The sequence below is a fragment of the Salmo trutta genome, chromosome 4, assembly GCF_901001165.1.
Source record: "Salmo trutta chromosome 4, fSalTru1.1, whole genome shotgun sequence".
Taxonomy (NCBI): Eukaryota; Metazoa; Chordata; class Actinopteri; order Salmoniformes; family Salmonidae; genus Salmo; species Salmo trutta.
In genome coordinates, this window is record NC_042960.1 from 13,735,911 (window position 1) to 13,756,188 (window position 20,278).

The window sequence follows — 20,278 nt, forward strand, 5'->3', positions numbered from 1 at the left end:
GAAATTAGGCGTTTTTAAATATATTTTCCTTTATTCTTTTTTGCAGCAGCACTGCCTGCCAGAAGTAATAGTCTCTTTATGATTGAGAGATTCAAGGAGCTATCATCGTTAGGTAATATAGTAGATTCAACGCATTTAATATTTACATTCATGCACTTTGAAATTAACTTTGTCCCAGAAGCATTTAACTGCAGGGTACTCCCACATCATACGAAGGATGAGTGGAGCCTTTCTGAAATAAACAGGCCACATTTGATTTACAAAGTAACTGTAATGTGTTATGCAACATTATTAAACTAACCTCTATCACCATAACGTGCTGGGTTGAGGTTCCACTCTCCTCATCAATAGTGATTGGTTGTTCATCTATCCATGCATTGTGTCCCGCTGGCTTCACAAAGCTCCTGTGGCCTCCAATGAGATGTCCTTCACCTGAGAGAGTGATTAGGGGTAAAGAGGTGGTTAGGTACTGTCAATGCTCAACGCTATATTGTACACTATTCACACTGTCTAGAATTGGCTAGGGTGTAAGGTAACACTTTATCACTTCATACTAGTTATTGATTGACATGTTATATGCATCAAATTGTTTTCTTTGAGTAAATAATAGGAAATGCAGTACATCAAGGATCTGGTTAGAATATGATAGTGTCTTTGTGCAAGATAGCTAAGTAATCAGGGGAATTATTGCAAACTATCAAAAAACTGACCAAGGCTCAATTCTGGGTAACACATGTACAGAACGGAACGGGTGACAGGCACTGAGCTATACATGAACGACAACAAGCCGCGCAGCCTCGGCCTTCTCCAAACTGTACCTCTTTCCACTCCTCTGTATCGGTCGAGGATCTTGACACTACTGGGACTGGCGAGGCCGCGCTCTCGCAATGTCCTCTCTGCGCGCTCCCGTGACACTTTCAGTTCCAGTAGCTGTAGTTTCCTGCGCAATGCCCTGTTTTCTTTCTGGCTTTGAGTTATTTCCAAACGAAACACTGCATAGTCGTCGTCAACGACTTTACAGATCTCTGCCACGGCTGCATTCGCTAGCACCTCCATGATGGAGGCTATTTGAGTGTGAAAAACCATACTGTTCACGTTAGCCATTTTAAGCTAACCTTAGTTAGCAGCTAACTTAGCTAGCTATCAACCAAGGCCTGTCGCCAACGTGAATTAAACACTACCTTCGGCAAGTATGTGATGTTGTGCAGGTAAATTAGTCATATTGAGTACCACGGCGTTAATAAAAGTCTAAATAACATCAATAAAAACGCTAACGGAGAAATCGTTACTGGTCACTGTTGGCTTCCGTTTACACTGAAGCGAAAGGATCTTATTTGTTGGCGTCATTACTGTATTTCAAAGGGTTTGGTTAAATGGAAAGGAATGCGCGCTGTTGTTTGAAACACGGTCATTCTTATTACATTATATTACACATAACATATCCTATGATCATTATCTTTCAAGCTGAGAGCAGACTTGTTTAGAAAGAACAGTACAGTGTTCGAATACCCATACTAGCGTACGGGTCGTAGTATGCGAAAAAATAACGTTTTATATTATGTGAAATTTCGAAAATATGCCGCGTTCACATTCTATTCGGAACAAGGGAAATCTTGTTCCGAATGTCCGATCTGCTGATTCGATGAACGCCTATAAATACAACCGTTAGCAATTGGGAAATGTCCGATATTTGTAGTTCCGACTAAGACATGAACGCAGCATTATTAAGCTGAAAGTTTCACCTAATGCGTGATTGCGTTGACTCCCGCAATTCGTTCATTTTAGTACAGGCGTCAATTTATCTGATTATCAGCTGTTGTCAAAAAGATGAGTGAATTATACTAGATCAAACGCTGAAATGAGTATGCAGTTTAAGTATGTTATACAAGTATGGGTATTCGTACTGTGTTAGCATTAATAGAGTACAGAAGAATAGAATGACTGACTTTATTCAATTTATACTGAAGAAAAATATAAACGCAACATGTAAAGTGTTGGTCCCATGTTTCATGAGCTGAAATAAAAGATCCCAGAAATGCACAACAAGCTTAATTTGAGAGACATTTGTGCACAAATGTGTTTACATCCCTGTTAATAAACATGTCTCCTTTTCCAAGATAATCCATCCATCTGACAGGTGTGGCATATCAAGAAGCTGATTAAACAGCATGATCATTACACAGTTGCACCTTGTGCTGGGGACAATAAAAGGCCACTCTAAAATGCACAGTTTTGTCACACAACACAATGCCACAGATGTCTCAAGTTTTGAAGGAGCATGCAATTGGCATGCTGACTGCAGGAAGGTCCAACAGAGCTGTTGCCAGAAAATGTAATGTTAATTTCTCTACCATAAGCCACTTCCAACAGAGTTATAGTGAATTTGGTAGTACGTCCAACCCGCCTCACAACCGCAGACCATGTGTAAACATGCCAGCCCAGGACCTCCACATCCGGCTTCTTCACCTGTGGAATCGTCTGACACCAGCCACCCGGACAGCTGATGAAATTTAGGAGTATTTCTATCTGTAATAAAGCCCCTTTGTGGGAAAAAAATCATTCTGATTGGCTGGGCCTAGCTCCCCAGTGGGTGGGCCTTTGCCCTCCCAGGCCCACCTATGGCTATGCCCCTGCCCAGTCATGTGAAATCCATAGATTAGGGCCTAATTCATTTATTTCAATTGACTGACTTCCTTATATGAACTGTAACTCAGTAAAATCTATTAAATTGTTGCTTGTTGTGTTTTAATATTTTTGTTCAATATATTTGAGGTAATATGTACATGTAGGTAGGGGTAAAAGTGACTAGGCAATCAGGATAGATAATATAAAGAGTAGCAGCAGTGTGTGAGCATAGGTAGAGTGTGTGTTGTGAGAGTCAGTGTAAGTATGTGTGTGGGTAGAGTCCAGTGAGTGTGCATAGAGTCAGTGCAATAAAGGGTCAATGCAATAGTCTGGGTAGCCATTTGATTAGCTATTTAGCAGTCTTATGACTTGGGGTTAGAAGCTGTTCAGGTGCCTTTTGGTCCCAGAATTGATGCTCTGGTACCGCTTTCTGTGCGATAGTCTGTGGCTGGGGTCTTTGACAATTTTCCGGCCCTTCCTCTGACACCGCCTGGTATAGAGGTCCAAGATGGCAGGAAGCTCGGCCCCAGTGATGTACTGCGCCATCTACACCATCCTCTGTAGCACCTTGCGATCGAGGGCAGTGCAGTTGCCATACCAAGTGGTGATGCAGCCAGTCAAAATGCTATCAATGGTGTATAACTTTTTGAGGATCTGAAAGGGCATGTCAAATCTTTTCAAACCTCCTGGGGGAAGAGGCACTGTCGAACCTTCACGACTGTGCTGGTGTGAGAGGACGATGTTAAGTCCTTGATGATGTGGGCACAGAGGAACTTGAAGCTCTCGACATGCTCCACTAAAGTCCTGTGGATGGGGCATGCTCGCCCCTCAGTCTCCTGTAGTCCACAATCAGCTCCTTTGTCTTGCTGGTGTTGAGGGAGAAGTTGTTGTCCTGGCACCACACTGCCAGGTCTCTGACCTCCTCCCTTGTTGGTGATCAGGCCTACCGCCGTCATGTCGTCAGCAAACTTGATGATGGCATTGGACTTGTGCTCGGCCAAGGTCGTGGGTGAACAGGGAGTACAGGAGGGGACTAAGCACAGACCCCTGAGCGGCCCTGTGTTGAGGGTCAGCGTGGCAGATGTTACCTACCCATAACCACCTGGGGGTGGCCCGTCAGAATGTCCAGGATCCAGTTGCATAGGGAGGTGTTCAGGGAAGTGTTCAGTCCCAGCAACACTGGATATCAGCAGTTCCTCATCAACTGCAGTCCGTGAACACAAATTTAAAGAAGAGCATATAAAGGTTTATATAATCAAATCAAAGTTTAATGGTGGCGTACACAGTTTATTGGATGTTATAGTTACTAGCTAAATGCTTGTTACCAGCTCCTAACAGCGCAGCACAATGTCAAACAGATAATGAAACATTCTAATGAAGAAATAACAGAACGAATCAATCCAAATAATACTAAACTCATCAAAAAAAGAAAAGTCCCTTTTTCAGGACCCTGTCTTTCAAAGATAATTCATAAAAATCCTAATAACTTCACAGATCTTCATTGTAAAGGGTTAAAACACTGTTTCCCATGCTTGTTCAATGAACCATAAACAATTAATGAACATGCACCTGTGGAACAGTCGTTAAGACACTAACAGCTTACAGATGGTAAGCAATTAAGGTCACAGTTATGAAAACTTAGGACACTAAAGAGGCCTTTCTACTGACTCTGAAAAACACCAAAAGAAAGATGCCCAGGGTCTCTGCTTATCTGTGTGAACGTGCCTTAGGCATGCTGAAAGGAGGCATGAGGACTGCAGATGTGGCCAGAGCAATAAATTGCAATGTCCGTACTGTGAGACGCCTAAGACAGAGCTACAGGGAGACAGGACGGACAGCTAATCATCCTCGCAGTGGCAGACCACGTGTAACAACACCTGCACAGGATCGGTACATCCGAACATCACGGGACAGGTACAGGATGGCAACAACAACTGCCCGAGTTACACCAGGAACGCACAAATCTCCATCAGTGCTCAGACTGTCCGCAAAATGCTGAGAGAGGCTGGACTGAGGGTTTGTAGGCCTGTTGTAAGGCAGGTCCTCACCAGACATCACCGGCAACAACGTCGCCTATGGTCACAAACCCACCGTTGCTGAACCAGACAGGACTGGCAAAAAGTGCTCTTCACTGACGAGTCACGCTTTTGTCTCACCAGGGGTGATGGTCGGATTCGCGTTTATCGTCGAAGGAATGAGCGTTACACAGAGTCCTATACTCTGGAGCCGGATCGATTTGGAGGTGGAGGGTCGGGTCATGGTCTGGTGCGGTGTGTCACAGCATCATCGGACTGAGCTTGTTGTCATCGCAGGCAATCTCAACGCTGTGCGTTAGAGGGAAGACATCCTCCTCTCATGTGGTACCCTTCCTACGGGCTCATCCTGACATGACCCTCCAGCATGACAATGCCACCAGCCATACTGCTCGCTCTGTGCGTGATTTTTTGCTGATTTCCTGTAAGACCGGAATGTCAGTGTTCTACCATGGCGAGCAAAAAGCCTGGATCTCAATCCCATTGAGCACGTCTGGGACCTGTTGGATTGGAGGGTGAGGGCTAGGGCCATTCCCCCCAGAAATGTCCGGGGGAACTTGCAGGTGCCTTGGTGGAAGAGTGGGGTAACATCTCACAGCAAGAACTGGCAAATCATGTGCAGTCCATGAAGAGGAGATGCACTCCAGTACTTTTGATTTTGACCACCCCTTTGTTCAGGGACACATTATTCAATTTCTGTAAGTCACATGTCAGTGGAACTTGTTCAGTTAATGTCTCAGTTGTTGAATCTTGTTATGTTCATACAAATATTTACACATGTTAAGTTTGCTGAAAATAAACGCAGTTGACAGTGAGAGGACGTTTCTTTTTTTGCTGAGTTTATATCAATAATCCGAATAGCAATCTGTGCGTATATACACAGGATGAATGATATGTACAGCAGTAGATGTATTAGAGTGAGCTATGTCAAGAATACATTATATAAATACAGTGTGTATAAACAGTATACAAAAAATGGGAAGTGTCCAGTGTTCAATGTCTCTATATACAGTTGAAGTCGGAAGTTTACATACACTTAGGTTGGAGTCATTAAAACTTGTTTTTCAACCACTCCACAAATTTCTTGTTAACAAACTATAGATTTGGCAAGTCGGTTAGGACATCTACTTTGTGCATGACACAAGTCATTTTTCCAACAATTGTTTACAGACAGATTATTTCACTTATAATTCACTGTATCACAATTCCAGTGGGTCAGAAGTTTACATACACTAAGTTAACTGTGCCTTTAAACAGCTTGGGGAATTCCAGAAAATCATGTCATGGCTTTAGAAGCTTCTGATAGGCTAATTGACATGGATGTATTTCAAGGCCTACCTTCAAACTCAGTGCCTCTTTGCTTGACATCATGGGAAAATCAAATGAAATCAGCCAGGACCTCAGAAAATAATTGTAGACCTCCACAAGTCTGGTTCATCCTTGGGAGCAATTTCCAAATGCCTGAAGGTACCATGTTCATCTGTACAAACAATAGTACGCAAGTATAAACACCATGGGACCACGCAGCCGTCATACCGTTCAGGAAGGAGATGCGTTCTGTCTCCTAGAGATGAACGTACCTTGGTGCGAAGAGTGCAAATCAATCTCACAACAACAGCAAAGGACCTTGTGAAGATGCTGGAGGAAACAGGTACAAAAGTATCTATATCCACAGTAAAACGAGTCCGCAAGGAAGAAGCCACTGCTCCAAAATTGCCATAAAAAGCCAGACTACGGTTTGCAACTGCACATGGGGACAAAGATCGTTCTTTTTGGAGAAATGTCCTCTGGTCTGATGAAACAAAAATAGAACTGTTTGGCCATAATGACCATCATTATGTTTGGAGGAAAAAGGGGGATGCTTGCAAGCCGAAGAACACCATCCCAACCGTGAAGCACGGGGGTGGCAGCATCATGTTGTGGGGGTGCTTTGCTGCAGGGACTGGTGCACTTCACAAAATAGATGGCACCATGAGGAGGTAAAATAATGTGGATATATTGAAGCAACATCTCACGACATCAGTCAGGAAGTTAAAGCTTGGTCGCAAATGGGTCTTCCAAATGGACAATGACCCCAAGCATACTTCCAAAGTTGTGGCAAAATGGCTTAAGGACAACAAAGTCAAGGTATTGGAGTGGCCATCACAAAGCCCTGACCTCAATCCTCTAGAAAATGTATGGGCAGAACTGAAAAAGTGTGTGTGAGCAAGGAGGCCTACAAACCTAACTTAGTTACACCAGCTCTGTCAGGAGGAATGGGACAAAATTCACCCAATTTATTGTGGGAAGCTTGTGGAAGGCTCCCCAAAACATTTGACCCAAGTTAAACAATTTAAAGGCAATGCTACCAAATACTAATTGAGTGTATGTAAACGTCTAACCCACTGGGAATGTGATGAAAGAAATAAAAGCTTAAATAAATCATTCTCTTTACTATTATTCTGACATTTGACATTCTTAAATAATGTTGTGATCCTAACTGACCTAAGACAGGGAATTTGTACTAGGATTAAATGTCAGGAATTGTGAAGAACTGAGTTTAAATGTTTTTGGCTAAGGTGTATGTAAATTTACGACTTCAACTGTACATGGGACAACAGCGTTGACTGTGTTTGTGAGTATGGGTGTATGAATGTGTGCAGAGTCTGTGTGTGTGTGTGTGTGTGTGTGTGTGTGTGTGTGTGTGTGTGTGTGTGTGTGTGTGTGTGTGTGTGTGTGTGTGTGTGTGTGTGTGTGTGTGTGTGTGTGTGTGTGTGTGTGTGTGTGTGTGTGTGTGTGTGTGTGTGAGAGAGAGAGAGAAAGAGCTTGTGTGTGTGTATTTTGTGGGATTATGTGTGCACAAAAAAGTTTCTTAGGTGCAGGACAGAGTACTGGACAGGCAGACAGCTAGTGACGGCTGTTCAACAGTTTGGTGTTAGAAGCCATCACGGAGCCTGTTGGTTCTGATGCCCCTGTACCGTCTGCCAGACGGTAAAGTGAACAGTCCCTGGCTCGGTTGGCTGAGGTCCCTAATGATCTTCTTGGCCTTCCATCGACACAAAGTTGTATAAATGACCTGGAGGGCCGGAAGCGTGCATTGGGCTGACCACACCACTCTCTGAAGAGCCATGCGATTGAGGGTGGTGCAGTTACTGTACCAGGCGGTCCTCACCAACTGGGGTCAGCCTGTCAGGAAGTCCAGGACCCAGTTACACAGGGAAGAGTTCAAGGTGACGAGCTTTGAGGGCACTATGGTGAAAGCTGAGCTGTAGTCAGTATTCCTCTTGTTCAGGTGGGATAGGGCAGTTTTTCTAGTGCGATGGCGATCGCGTCGTCCATGGTTCTGTTGGGGCGGTAAGGTGGTGGTGATATGGCCCTTGACTAGACTCTCTAAGCACTTCATGGTGACAGAAGTGAATGCTATGGGGCGATAGTCATTTAGTTGTTACCTTAGCTTGCTTGGGTACAGGAACAATGGTGGAAAAATTGAAGCATGTGGGGATGGCAGACAAGGATAGAGACAGATTGAATATGTCCGTAAAAACTCCAGCCAGCTGGTTTGCGCATGCTCTGAGGACGTGGCTTGGGATGCCGTCCGGCTGTCAGCCATCTAAGAGTTAACAGTCCTTGCCACGTGCGTTTGGTGTCTGAGCCGTTGAATTGCAACTACACTTTGTCCCTGTACTGACTTTTTGCTTCTTTGATTGCCTTACGGAGTTTGTAGCTGGTCTGTTTGTACTCATCCATGTTCCCGGTCACTTTACCGTGGTTGAATGCGGTGGTCCGCGGTTTCAGTTTCGCGCAAATACTGCCATCTATCCCTGGTTTTTGGTATGTTAGAAACTCTATGCTGTACACACATAAACATGACATGATATAAAAAAATTTTTAACAACGGTCAAGCCCATCTCTAACACTGATTCAAGTACCTAACATCATAGCGCAATTGGAGTTTATTATTGAAAAAAATGCCATATTGTGTTGATTCAATAATTACGTATTACGTTTTTTGTTCGACTGAGACAAGGGAAACTCATTCCCTGCAATGATACAAAAATAACTATGTCAGTCAGCACAGAGTCAATTTTGTATTTAATGTCAACAAGATGGTCATACACTCACATAACGTGACATTCAGTACTTTTATTACACAAAACGATACATGGTACTTTTCACTAACACTTTACCTTAATGTAAATCTGGTACCCTCACTTTAATAAAATACATGTTTGAATACTTTGGAAAAGGTTCAACATTACACACATCTTCACTACTTTATGTCAAGTAAATGTGAATTAAGGCACTCATTATCTCACTATAAAACACCAGTATCAACCTAATGGGACATGCAGTCAGGGTTGGACCCATCAATTAAGCATTTTTACAGACACCATCACACCAACCATCACCATATCATCTACTCTGCCTCATCACAATCATTCTTTCCTCAGTTCACCTCATCCAGTTCCCTACTACATCCAAAACCAACAGAATTAACTACAAACTAACTAGTACTACATTACATGTCACTATACTCTATACATGGGCCGTGTGCATTTCCTGTTGGTGTATCCTGAGGTAGCTTCTCTCTGAGAACCTCTTCCCACAGTGCGTACAGGCAAACGGCCTCTCTCCCTTGTGGACCTTCAGGTACATCTTCAGCTGGTGCTGGTGGGAGAACCTCTTCTCACACCGGGGAAGCTGAAGGATTTCTCCCCTGTATGGACCCTCTGGTGCCTTTTCAGGTTGAACGAGTGGGAGAAACTGGCCTGGCACAGGTGGCAGCCGAACGGTTTCTCCCCCGTGTGCATCCTCTGGTGCCTCTTCAGGTTGGAAGAGTCGGAGAAACTGGCTTGGCACAGGTGGCAGCTGAATGGTTTCTCCCCCGTGTGCATCCTCTGGTGGATCTCCACCTGTTTGGGGAAACTGAAGGCTTTCCCACAGAAAGAACACGGGAAGCGCTTCTCTTTTCCACCGGATCTACTGATAGAGTTACTACTACTGTCATTTGTCAATGGGCTTGTGTAGCCATTTAGTGTTGAGGCACTGGCATTGTCTGAGGTCTGGTTTAACATTAGGAGAGTGTGAGGAGGATGAAGGCCAGGAAGTGTCTCTGTTGTCGGAGGGTCCATGTTCCAGTTGATAGATCCTATAGAAGGCAGGCTGAAGGCAGCACCTGGCGCCATCAGTCTCTCTGAATCACAACTATAGGAGCAGGACGGAGCATCACTAGCAGAGTCTGTGTCTGTTCTCTCCCGCCGCATATTGACACCTCCCCGTCCCCGCGGACCAAATCTACGCCTCGCCCTGGTCTCAGCCAGTCTGTTGTCATGGAGACTAAGTTTGTTTGTTGTTTTGTGTTCAACTGTCTGTTTCTGGTTGTGGTTAACATTGTTGTTCCCCAGCCCAGAGTTGAGGACGCTGTCCCATCCACTGACCACTATGTCGCCTCTGGTCCTGGCCTGCTCAGTGATGTCGTCCCCTGGGCCTTTGGCTGCACCGGTCTGGGTCTGGAAATCTAAGATGGTTGCCCAGTCTCCTCTGTTAGCCTCCAGCCAACCACCTGCAGCAAGAGGTTACAAAATAGACTTCACAAACATGGTAGAGAATTCTATCATTCTCCATATCTAGAGTTTTGAGTCAATTACCTGGTGAAGTTCATACATTATAATGTGTGTGTTTTGGTAACTAAACATAAGTTGTATTGATTTCATTTTATGAATGAAGAAAATTAAGAAAGAATAGTAACCAGGTGCATCACTATTCCCATTGAAGATCTATTACTGTATCTAGGCTATATGTATTTCTCCCTTACCTTGCTCCCCCATCTTTAGTCCACTCAGCAGGTCAATGCTCTCTGGTCCATCTTCTATTGTCTCCTCTTTGACCAGCAGCACATCAGGCTTCCCATCCTCCATGTCTACTGACTGTAAGAGATACAGAGTGAGAGGATGTTGGATCAAGAAATCTGATATGAACATCCTGCTATGGAGCATCTTCTGATTGGGCAATGAGGGATTGCTATGAGTACTATGCCAACATGTTAGTTGATTTTATTACTTGACACTCTAATGATTTGATCATTCAAAAGGCATGGTCCCGCACCACTTAAGACAACGAATCAAGACCTGGGCCAAAGAGTCTCAGAGTGCTGATCTAGGATCAGTTTTGCCTTTTAGATCATAATGAATAAAATTATATCTTAGATTAGCACTCCTCCTCTGAGACACTTTGTGGATACGGACCCTGACCTAATACCATTCAGACAGTAGTTCACAGTGGGCTCACCTCATTGAGACTGTGTGTGGTCCTGTGCTGCTCAGCTGGTTCCTCTGTGGGTTCAGGAGGAGGTGTAGTCTGGTTGTCCTCCATGAACATGGTCCCCTCAGGGTTCCCCAGACCCTCCTCACAACCCTCCCCCTTCACCAGAAGCACCTCTGGACCCTCCTCCTCCTGGAAGAGAGAGGTGATACCGATTACACAGACATACACTCCCTCAGGTACGTACACACAGATAATAAACACACTTTCAACATGGAGTGTTTACCCATCCCCACTACGTTTGAGTCCAATACGATTTCACAGAGTCAAATTCCTGTATATGCAAATGTAACTGCAAAATTATTGGCACCCTTGATAAAGATCAGGGAAAATACTATACTTTATTAATCTTACATCTACACGTTCCGCTAGCGGAACGTCTGCTCCAATATCCAATGATGGGCGGGGCGCGAAATACAAACTCCTCTAAAATCCAAAAACTTCCACTTTTCAAACATATGACTCTTTTACAGCTATTTAAAGACAAGACTCTCCTTTATCTAACCACACTGTCCGATTTCAAAAAGGCTTTACAGCGAAAGCAAAACATTAGATTATGTCAGCAGAGTACCCAGCCAGAAATAATCAGACACCCATTTTTCAAGCTAGCATATCATGTCACATAAACCCAAACCACAGCTAAATGCAGCACTAACCTTTTATGATCTTCATCAGATGACACACCTAGGACATTATGTTATACAATACATGCATGTCTGTTCAATCAAGTTCATATTTATATCAAAAATCAGCTTTTTACATTAGCATGTGACGTTCAGAACTAGCATTCCCACCGAACACTTCCGGTGATTTTACTAAATTACTCACGATAAACGTTCACAAAAAGCATAACAATTATTTTAAGAATTATAGATACAGAACTCCTCTATGCACTCGATATGTCCGATTTTAAAATAGCTTTTCGGATGAAGCACATTTTGCAATAATCTAAGTACATAGCCCAGCCATCACGGGCTAGCTATTTAGACACCCAACCAGTTTAGCCTTCACCAAAATCACATTTCCTATAAGAAAAATGTTCTTACCTTTCCTGTTCTTCGTCAGAAAGCAGTCCCAGGACTTCTACTTCAATAACAAATGTAGGTTTGGTCCCAAATAATCCATCATTATATCCAAACAGCGACGTTTTGTTCGTGAGTTCTAGACACTATCCCAACGCTAAATCTCGGCCACGAGCATGGCGCAGAATGTGACAAAAAAATTCTAAATATTCCATTACCGTACTTCGAAGCATGTCAACCGCTGTTTAAAACCAATTTTTATGCAATTTATCTCGTAGAAAAGCGATAATATTCCGACCGGGAATCTGCCTGTCTGTATACTGAGGGAAAAACCGAAAGCCGGGGGCGGGGCAGGTCGCGAGCGTAAGGCTTAGTCCACTGAGTGACCACTTAGCTTTTGCTCTCCTTTGTTTCAGCCAGGGCTTTGAATTACGTCATTCCTGTTTTTCCCGGGCTCTGAGACTCCATTGGAGACGTGGGAAGTGTCAAGTAACAGCAGAGATCCTTAGTTTTTGGAAGAGATGTCAAAGAAAGCAAATAAATGGTCATACAGGGTACTTCCTGAAAAGAACCATCTCAGGTTTTTGCCTGCCATAGGAGTTCTGTTATACTCACAGACACCATTCAAACAGTTTTAGAAACTTTGGAGTGTTTTCTCTCCAAAGCTAATAATTATATGCATATTCTAGTTTCTGGGCAGGACTAATAATCAGATTAAATCGGGTACGTTTTTTATCCAGCCGTGAAAATACTGCCCCCTAGCCATAAGAGGTTTTAAGAGTGTCCATAATTTAGGACCCCATTCTGTATGCCTTATATACAGTATATATAATGAAGTAGTTGAATGGAAGTAATGAAACACATCATACAATGTCTGCATGCAATATTCTACCCAGGAATATTCAACACTGATTCTGTTACTGTCATTATTCCAAATGTATCAGTCAATTTTTTCTGCTGACAACAATGAAAATTCATCTTTGTCTTTAATGCAGGGTTTGATCTAAACGTCAGAAGCTATCGAGTGGAATGGTTACTTTCTATAGCTAGGTATCCATTCAATTGACGACAGATTTTCAAGAAAATATGCGGATTTTCCCACCAGTGGTTTGTTTCCACCAAACGGACTTGTTGCGGATAAAATTCAGTGCTTGATGACGTAGTGCATACAAAATGTACTTTTTCGCTTAAGTTTTCATGTACAGAATAAACATCAAAAGTTCAATGTTTCCATCACATTTTCAACTCTACCGTTTTGTCACAAACTATTGCGTTAAATAGCAAATGTACCTACTCTGGTCTTGGTACCTGCGCTCTAGCCAACAGCTCACAGATACAGCGGAGGTAGGCTATCCGCATGATGAGATTATTATGGCAAAGAACAAGAATATTTGTATTTGTCAAACGAAAGTCAAGCATCGATCATCATGTCACCAGAATCAAGACCCTCGATATTTCTTTGAAAATGAGCATCAAGATCACTGTGCACTTTCACCACCATGTGAAGTTCTTAAGTTATTTCATCTGTAGCCTAATAAACCACATGGTTTCCCCGAGTCGTAGTGGGAGGACCCCACACCATATCATCGCGTGACTCCAAGTTTACTTCGATATGATGGTTTTTATATCACCATTTGCACATATAGGCGTTTCCACCGCCCTTGCTCGCAAAATGTATTTTACAGACGCAAAAAGATCCCACCGTGTCGAACAAACAAATTATAAAATTGTACCGAATCTTCCTGTTTCCATCACAGCTGCCATGATTTTCATCTGTGGATGGAAACGTGGTTTATGTTATAGAGTGGAATGGTTTTTCTGCTGGTGTATCCTGAGGTAGCACCTCTCTGAGAACCTCTTCCCGCAGTGCGTACAGGCGAATGGCCTCTCTCCCGTGTGGACCTAGAGATACATTTTCAGATGGTGCTGGTGGGAGAACCTCTTCTCACACTGGGGGCGGCTGTAGGATTTCTCCTGTGTGAACCATCTGGTGCCTCTTCAGATGGCCAGTTTGGTAAAGCGCATATGACACTGGGTACAGATGAAGGATTTCACCACTGTTTGGATCCTATACATTACTACTGTACTGGTTCCAGTCCTCTCTCAACAGAGTCTGTGTCTCTAAACCCAAGGGCATGTTGTCAGGGTCCCAATGGGATTGAATCGTCCTCATGCTCGGGTTACCGTAAAGTAAATACTCTGAGCTGGGAGCAGGAGGACAGCCCAGTCTCTCAGGGTCTGATCTGTGGTCAGATCCTGTGTGAAAGAGCCTTTGTGTTTTTAGTCTCTGTGTCTGTCTCTGACTTGAAGACGGTGTTCTGCGTTCTACTGACCTCCGTGATGCTGCGGCGGGGCCTTGGTTGGGGCGTGGCGGCGCGGTTCTCCGTGGCTACAGGGGGTGCTCCAATCTCGATGTCTCTTCTGTGTTGTGGGACCTCTCCTTCAGACCTCTCCTGCTTGACCCCAGGACCTCTAGCTTCTGCATCAGCAGACTGACACAAGCGAGGAGGTTTTTATCGGTACATGAGTTGAATTGGATAACAATGTCATAGGGAAGTCTCACAAACTCCCCTATGACAGATAAATGAGGATGTACATGACTGAATAGCTGAGGGGAGCCTTTCTGAAATTAATTAATGGGCCACATTTGATGTACTGTAATTTTTCATGTTACACTATGACACTAACCTCTATCATGATAACATGCTGGGTTGAGGTTCCACTCCCCTCATCAACAGTGATTGGTTGGTCGTGTCTCCATGTATTGTGTCCCGCTGGTTTCACAAAGCTCCTGTGGCCTCTAGTGCGATGGCCTTCACCTGAGAGAGTGATTGGAGGAAAAGAGGTGGTTAGGTACTGTCAATGTTCAATGCTATATTGTACACTATTGACACGGTCTACAACTGTGTAAAGTTAATGATGCCGTTGACCTTAAAGGGCCCCAGGACCAAAGATCCACCACCATATGTTACAGTAGGGTATGGGGTTATTTTCTGCTAATGCATTCTTATTTCAACGACAAACCCACCACATTCTCATTTCAACAACAAACCCACCACTGGTGTGTGTGGCCATAGAACTCTATTTCATGTTATTCAATAAATGATTCTGATTAATAAGCCTGTAATACACAATTAATTGGTATTTACAGTCTGAAACTAATGCTTGCAAAATTGTGAAAATTGTGAAAAAGTGCCCCTGTGACAACAATTTTGGACCCCCTTGTGGCCCCCCTAAATGTGGAGTATGAACTAATTTTTGCTATCATTCTTTTTTTACATCTGTTATTAGACAGTGGCAACGATGATGATTATGAACATGGTCTTTTGCCTGCTAATGCCTGCAATGCAGTGAAGAAAACGATATGACAACAATAACGTCTAATGTAACTAGCCCCTCTAACAGTACAACTGGCCCCAGCTTGGCCCCCCCAGTTGAAATGGTCTAGAACCGCCACTGCCTGCAAGTAAGGTAACACTTATCATATCTTGTTGATTCACTATGTATTGATTGATTATGTTCAATGCATCACTTTTTTTAAACTGAATATGACAATAGGAAATTCGGTAAAGAATCTTTGTCCAAGAAGAATTTGTTCTTAATTGACCTGGCTCGTTAAATAAAAAAATATGTCCAAGATAGCCTAGTAATCAGGAAAAGTATGGTATACTATCCAAAAACTGACAAAGACCCAATTCTGTAACACATCTGAACACATGCGCAGAGGGGAATGGGGCGACAGGGCCCGCAGCCTTCTTCAGATTGTACCTCTTGTCATTCCTCTGTATCTGTCCAGGATGGTGACACTACAAGAACGACTGGCGAAAACGCGCTCTCTCGTTGTCATCTCTTCCCGCTCCCGTGCCTTCAGATCCAGTAGCTGTAGTTTCCTCCGCAATGCCCTGTTTTCTTTCTGGCTTTGAGTTATTTCCAAACGAAACACTGCATAGTCGTCGTCTACGAGTTTACAGATATCTGCCACGGCTGCATTTGCTAGCTCCTCCATGATGGAGGCTATTTGAGTGTGAAAAACCATATAGTTAGCCATTGTTAGCAGCTAGCTAGCGTTACTTAGATAACATATATCAACTAATTCCTGTCTCCAGCGCGAATTAAAGACTACCTGGGGTAAGTGTGTGATGCTGTGCGGTTAAATTAATCATATTTTGAGTTCCAGGGTGTTAATAAACGTCTAGACAACAATAAAAACGATAACATCGAAATCGTTCTAGGTCCTTGTTCCCTTCCGTTTACTTAAGAGAAAGGATCTTATTGGTTGGCGTCATAGCTGGAAGGGTGTAGTTAAATGAAAAAGGGATGCGTGCTGTTCTTTGAAATACGGTACTGCTAATTACCTTACATCAAATCTCCTATGATCAGTATTTTTTAAGCTGTGAGCAGACGTGTTTATAAAGAACAGTGTGTTAGCAAGAATAGAGTAGAAAATAATATTTACCTTACTGAGGTAAAGTCATGTTAAACTGTCCTTGTTATAGTCTGATCAACTCAGTGTCAGTGTCTGCACTGAGATTGGAAGGTTGTGAGTTCAATCCCTGGCCGAGTCATACCAAAGACTATAAAAATGGGCCCTGATGCGTCTCTGCTTGGCACTCAGCATTAAGGAGCGAGATTCGGGCTAAGGCCCTGCAATAGACTAGCGTCTTGTCCAGGGGGTGCACTTGTACACAGGAGATGAGCTAAACAGGAGATGAGCTAAGGTTCGTGAAAGGCTACTTACTTGTTGTAGCCTATGCTTACTGTCTCTCTAAAAACAGTTATTTACAAATGACAAGATAACAAAGGGTTACCCTAAAACACTTCACATGATAACTATAATATACAGCTAAAGAATGGTTCCCAGATATCCCCTGTGTACATCTCAAGCCACACTGCTACAATTTCTTCATGTTGTGGACACTCCTATGTCTGATAATGTTCCTCAGGAAGGAGAAGCTCTTGTAACAGTTTGCACTTGAAGGGACTCTCCTTGAGGCAGCTGAGGAAGGTTAGACCCAGGTCCAGGCCCTTTTATGAACCCTTTCAGTAGGCATTAAATGGGACCCTGAAGGAGAAGAAAGACTACCACCAGAGGGGTCTCCCACCACGCTCTGTGAAGGCTGAAGCCCAGGGAGACCTGCTCTGTTCATCATGGATACTGTGGTGTTTGTATCATAGGAACAGGAGGGTCTATCTCTATCAGCCCCAGGCCCTGCTTCATCCCTGCACTGAGACTGTGAAGAGAATGGTCTGGGCTGCAGACTGGATCCCTGACTAGAGCGTCTGTCTCTCTGATGACCACCAGGTCTGAGGTTGTTCAGTGAGTCGCTGTCCCTCACGTTTGGGTCTTGGTTCCCACTCGGGAAGGAAGAGCAACGGCTCCAGATCCATAGTCCTGATCCGGGGCCAGGCTTTGTGACCAGCCACCTCAGAGTTCCGGTCTCTCCCACCAGCAACACCAGACATCAGAAGGTCATGATTGACTGCAAACATAAATTGTACAGAAAAGCATAAAGGTTTATATAAGAAACTCTTTGCTGTACACACAGAAACATGACATGATATTATAAAATGTTAACCACAGTCAAGCTTCTAACACTGTGATTCAAGTACCTAACAATATGGAGCCAGTGGATTGATTTTTTTCAAACACTGTCCCTGCAATGATACAAAAATAACGAACGGCCTCTCTCCCATGTGGACCTTCAGGTGCATCTTCAGCTGGTGCTGCTGGGAGAACCTCTGTGGACCCTGTGGTGCCTCTTCAGGTGCCCTGACTGGGCAAAGTGCATGTGATCCTGGGGACAGCTTTAGGGTTTTACCCTCTGGTGGATCTCCATCTTTTTGGGGGTGAAACTGAAGGCTTTCCCACAGAACAAACACTGCCACTGATTCCGTCTCTACTTCTCTCATTTGTCAATGGTCTTGTGTAGCCATTTAGTGTTGTCACTGGTATTGTCTGAGGTCTGGTTTAACATAAAGAGAAAGTGAGGAGGACGAAGGCCAGGGAGAGTCTGTGTTGTCGCAGGGTCCATGTTCCAGTTGATAGATCCTATAGAAGGTATGCTGAAGGCAGCACCTGTTAGGGGGTTAACCTGAGGCACCATCAGTCTCTGAATCACAACTATAGGAGCAGGACGGAGCATCGCTAGCCAAGTTTGTGTCTGTTCTATCCTGCTGCATACTGACACCTCCCCGTCGCCGCAGACCAAATCTACACCTCGTCCTGGTCTCAGCCAGTCTGTTGTCATGGAGACTAAGTTTGGATGTTTTTGTGTTCGACAGTCTGTTTCTGGTGCTGGTCCTGGCCTGCTCAGTGAAGTTGTCCCTTCCTCCATTAGCCTCCAGCCAACCACTTGCAGGAAGAGGATACAAAATAGACTTTACAAACATAACAGAGAATTCTACATGGAGTTTTGTTAGTCAATTACCTGGTCAAGTTCATACATTATGTGTATTTTTGTATTTAAACATAAGTTGTATTGATTTAATTTTATGAATGAAGAAAATATAAATAAATAATAATATCCATGTGCATCACTATTCCCATTGAAGATATATTACTGTATGTAGGCTATATGTATTTCTCCCTTACCTTGCTCCCCCATCTTTAATCCACTCTGCAGGTCAATGCTCTCTGGTCCATCTTCTATTGTCTCCTCTTTGACCAGCAGCAGATCAGGTTTCCCTTCCTCCATGTCTACTGACTGTAAGAGATACAGAGTGAGAGGATGTTGGATCAAGAAATCTGATATGAGCACCCTGCTATGGAGCATCTTCTGATTGGACAATGAGGGATTGCTATGAGTACTATGCAAACATGTTAGTTGATGTAATACTATGTAAATGTATATTTCCGTCAAAATTTGCAAAAGACAGCCCACTATCCATCATTTTGAGCATGTTCAATGCTCCCTGAATGTCTAGCTTTAATTTCAGTGAAGAAACTATATACGGTGCATTCAAAAAGTGTTCAGACCCCTTGACTTTTTCCACATTTTGTTACGTTAGTCTTATTCTAAAATGGATTTAATTTAAAAAAAATATTAATCAATCTACACACAATACCCCATAATAACAATACATTTACAAACATTTAGAAATGTTTGTAAATGTATTAAAAAGATACCATATTTACATAAGTATTCAGACCCTTAGCTCAGGTACATCCTGTTTCCATTTGTATTTATTATGGATCCCAATTAGTTCCTGCCAAGGCAGCAGCTAATCTTCCTGGGGTCTGGCAAAATTAAGGCGGTTATATAATTTTACATTACAATACATTCATTACAGAATTCACAACACACTAAGTGTGTGTCCTCAGGCCCGTGTAGCTATTACTCTGTCGTACTGTGCGCCTCCCATAGTCTGTTCTGGACTTGGGGACTGTGAAGAGACCTCTGGTGGCATGTCTTGTGGGGTATGCATGGGTGTCCGAGCTGTGTGCTTGTACTTTAAACAGACAGCTCGGTACCTAATGAGGAAGTCAATCTCTCTTTCACTTTGAGCCATGAGAGACTGACATGCATGTCATTTATGTTAGCGCTCTGTGTACTTTTAAGGGCCAGCCGTGCTGCCCTGTTCTGAGCCAACTGCAATTTTCCCCAAGTCCTTCTGTGGCCCCTGATTGGCTATTTTTTGGAGTCTTTTAATGCTAAAATCAGTTCTTTAAAATCAATTTTCAGATGTTCCGAGCTAGCCCTCCTGATGTCGTTTGACCCCACATGGACTACGACAGTGTCAGCTCCCTGCATCTGTCGTAGTACAGTCGAAAGCAGCCTTGTGATGTTCTGTACTCGTGCTCCTGGGTAGCTCAGGGTTTTTGCCTTGGGAACCGAAATGTTTCCCACCATAGAGCTGCCTATCATGACAGCTGGCAATGTCAAATGGGCCGGTCTCTCAGGCAGCCTCATGGTCTGATGAGGGTGGGAGCTCTGAGGATCTGAACCTGAGGTAGAAGCCACCGGAGAGGGAGACAGAACAGAGGACAAAGACGGAGGTACCTCCGGATCCGATCTTGAATGGGAAGACCCCAAAGAAAGCGGCGCTGGAACCTCTGGATCCAGGGCGGCAAAGCTGTTTCTGGTCTGTGTCCAGTCAGGGATCAACATCTCCAAGGAGACCCCTGTTTCCAGAGGATGCTGTCTTTGACTTCCACGGTGAGTAACTTATCTCCATGGCTGGTTGGTTGGGTCGAGAACAGCTCCGTTCTCCAGGGAAAGGGGAGACCCATTCGGGATGGAACCCTGCTGAGCACCGGCCAGTTGGCTGTGGAGAGCCAACAGGAATTGTCTGTAGTGC

At 43.8% G+C, this 20,278-nt stretch overlaps 3 protein-coding genes, 1 long non-coding RNA gene and 1 pseudogene across 4 annotated transcripts in view; 1 reads left to right on the forward strand and 4 right to left on the reverse strand.

The window, feature by feature from the left end:
* The window catches only part of LOC115191041 (transcriptional regulator prz1), a 36,394-nt gene extending 34,510 nt beyond the window's left edge, over positions 1-1,884 (reverse strand). Inside the window, exons 1-2 of the mRNA XM_029749049.1 lie at positions 819-1,884; positions 302-432 (exon numbers count right to left, since the gene is read on the reverse strand). Of these exons, the coding sequence (XP_029604909.1) occupies positions 302-432; positions 819-1,104 (417 nt within the window). The 5' untranslated portion in view covers positions 1,105-1,884. The remainder of the gene's footprint in view (positions 1-301; positions 433-818) is intronic.
* Positions 1-20,278, reverse strand: part of LOC115191369 (zinc finger protein 23-like) — a 417,143-nt gene that overhangs the window by 39,890 nt on the left and 356,975 nt on the right. The window lies entirely within an intron of this gene.
* Positions 8,713-10,496, reverse strand: LOC115191344 (zinc finger protein 112-like; annotated as a pseudogene).
* On the forward strand, positions 15,788-18,762 carry LOC115191402 (uncharacterized). Its single transcript, XR_003877660.1, has 2 exons — positions 15,788-16,108; positions 18,604-18,762. It is a non-coding gene; the product is annotated as an uncharacterized LOC115191402 (long non-coding RNA).
* LOC115191378 (uncharacterized) lies at positions 17,474-18,777 on the reverse strand. The gene is made up of 2 exons (XM_029749256.1): positions 18,573-18,777; positions 17,474-18,332 (listed from the first exon to the last, which is right to left on the reverse strand). Exons 1-2 carry the CDS (start codon positions 18,751-18,753, stop codon positions 17,887-17,889), a joined length of 627 nt encoding a protein of 208 aa, XP_029605116.1. The 5' UTR covers positions 18,754-18,777; the 3' UTR covers positions 17,474-17,886.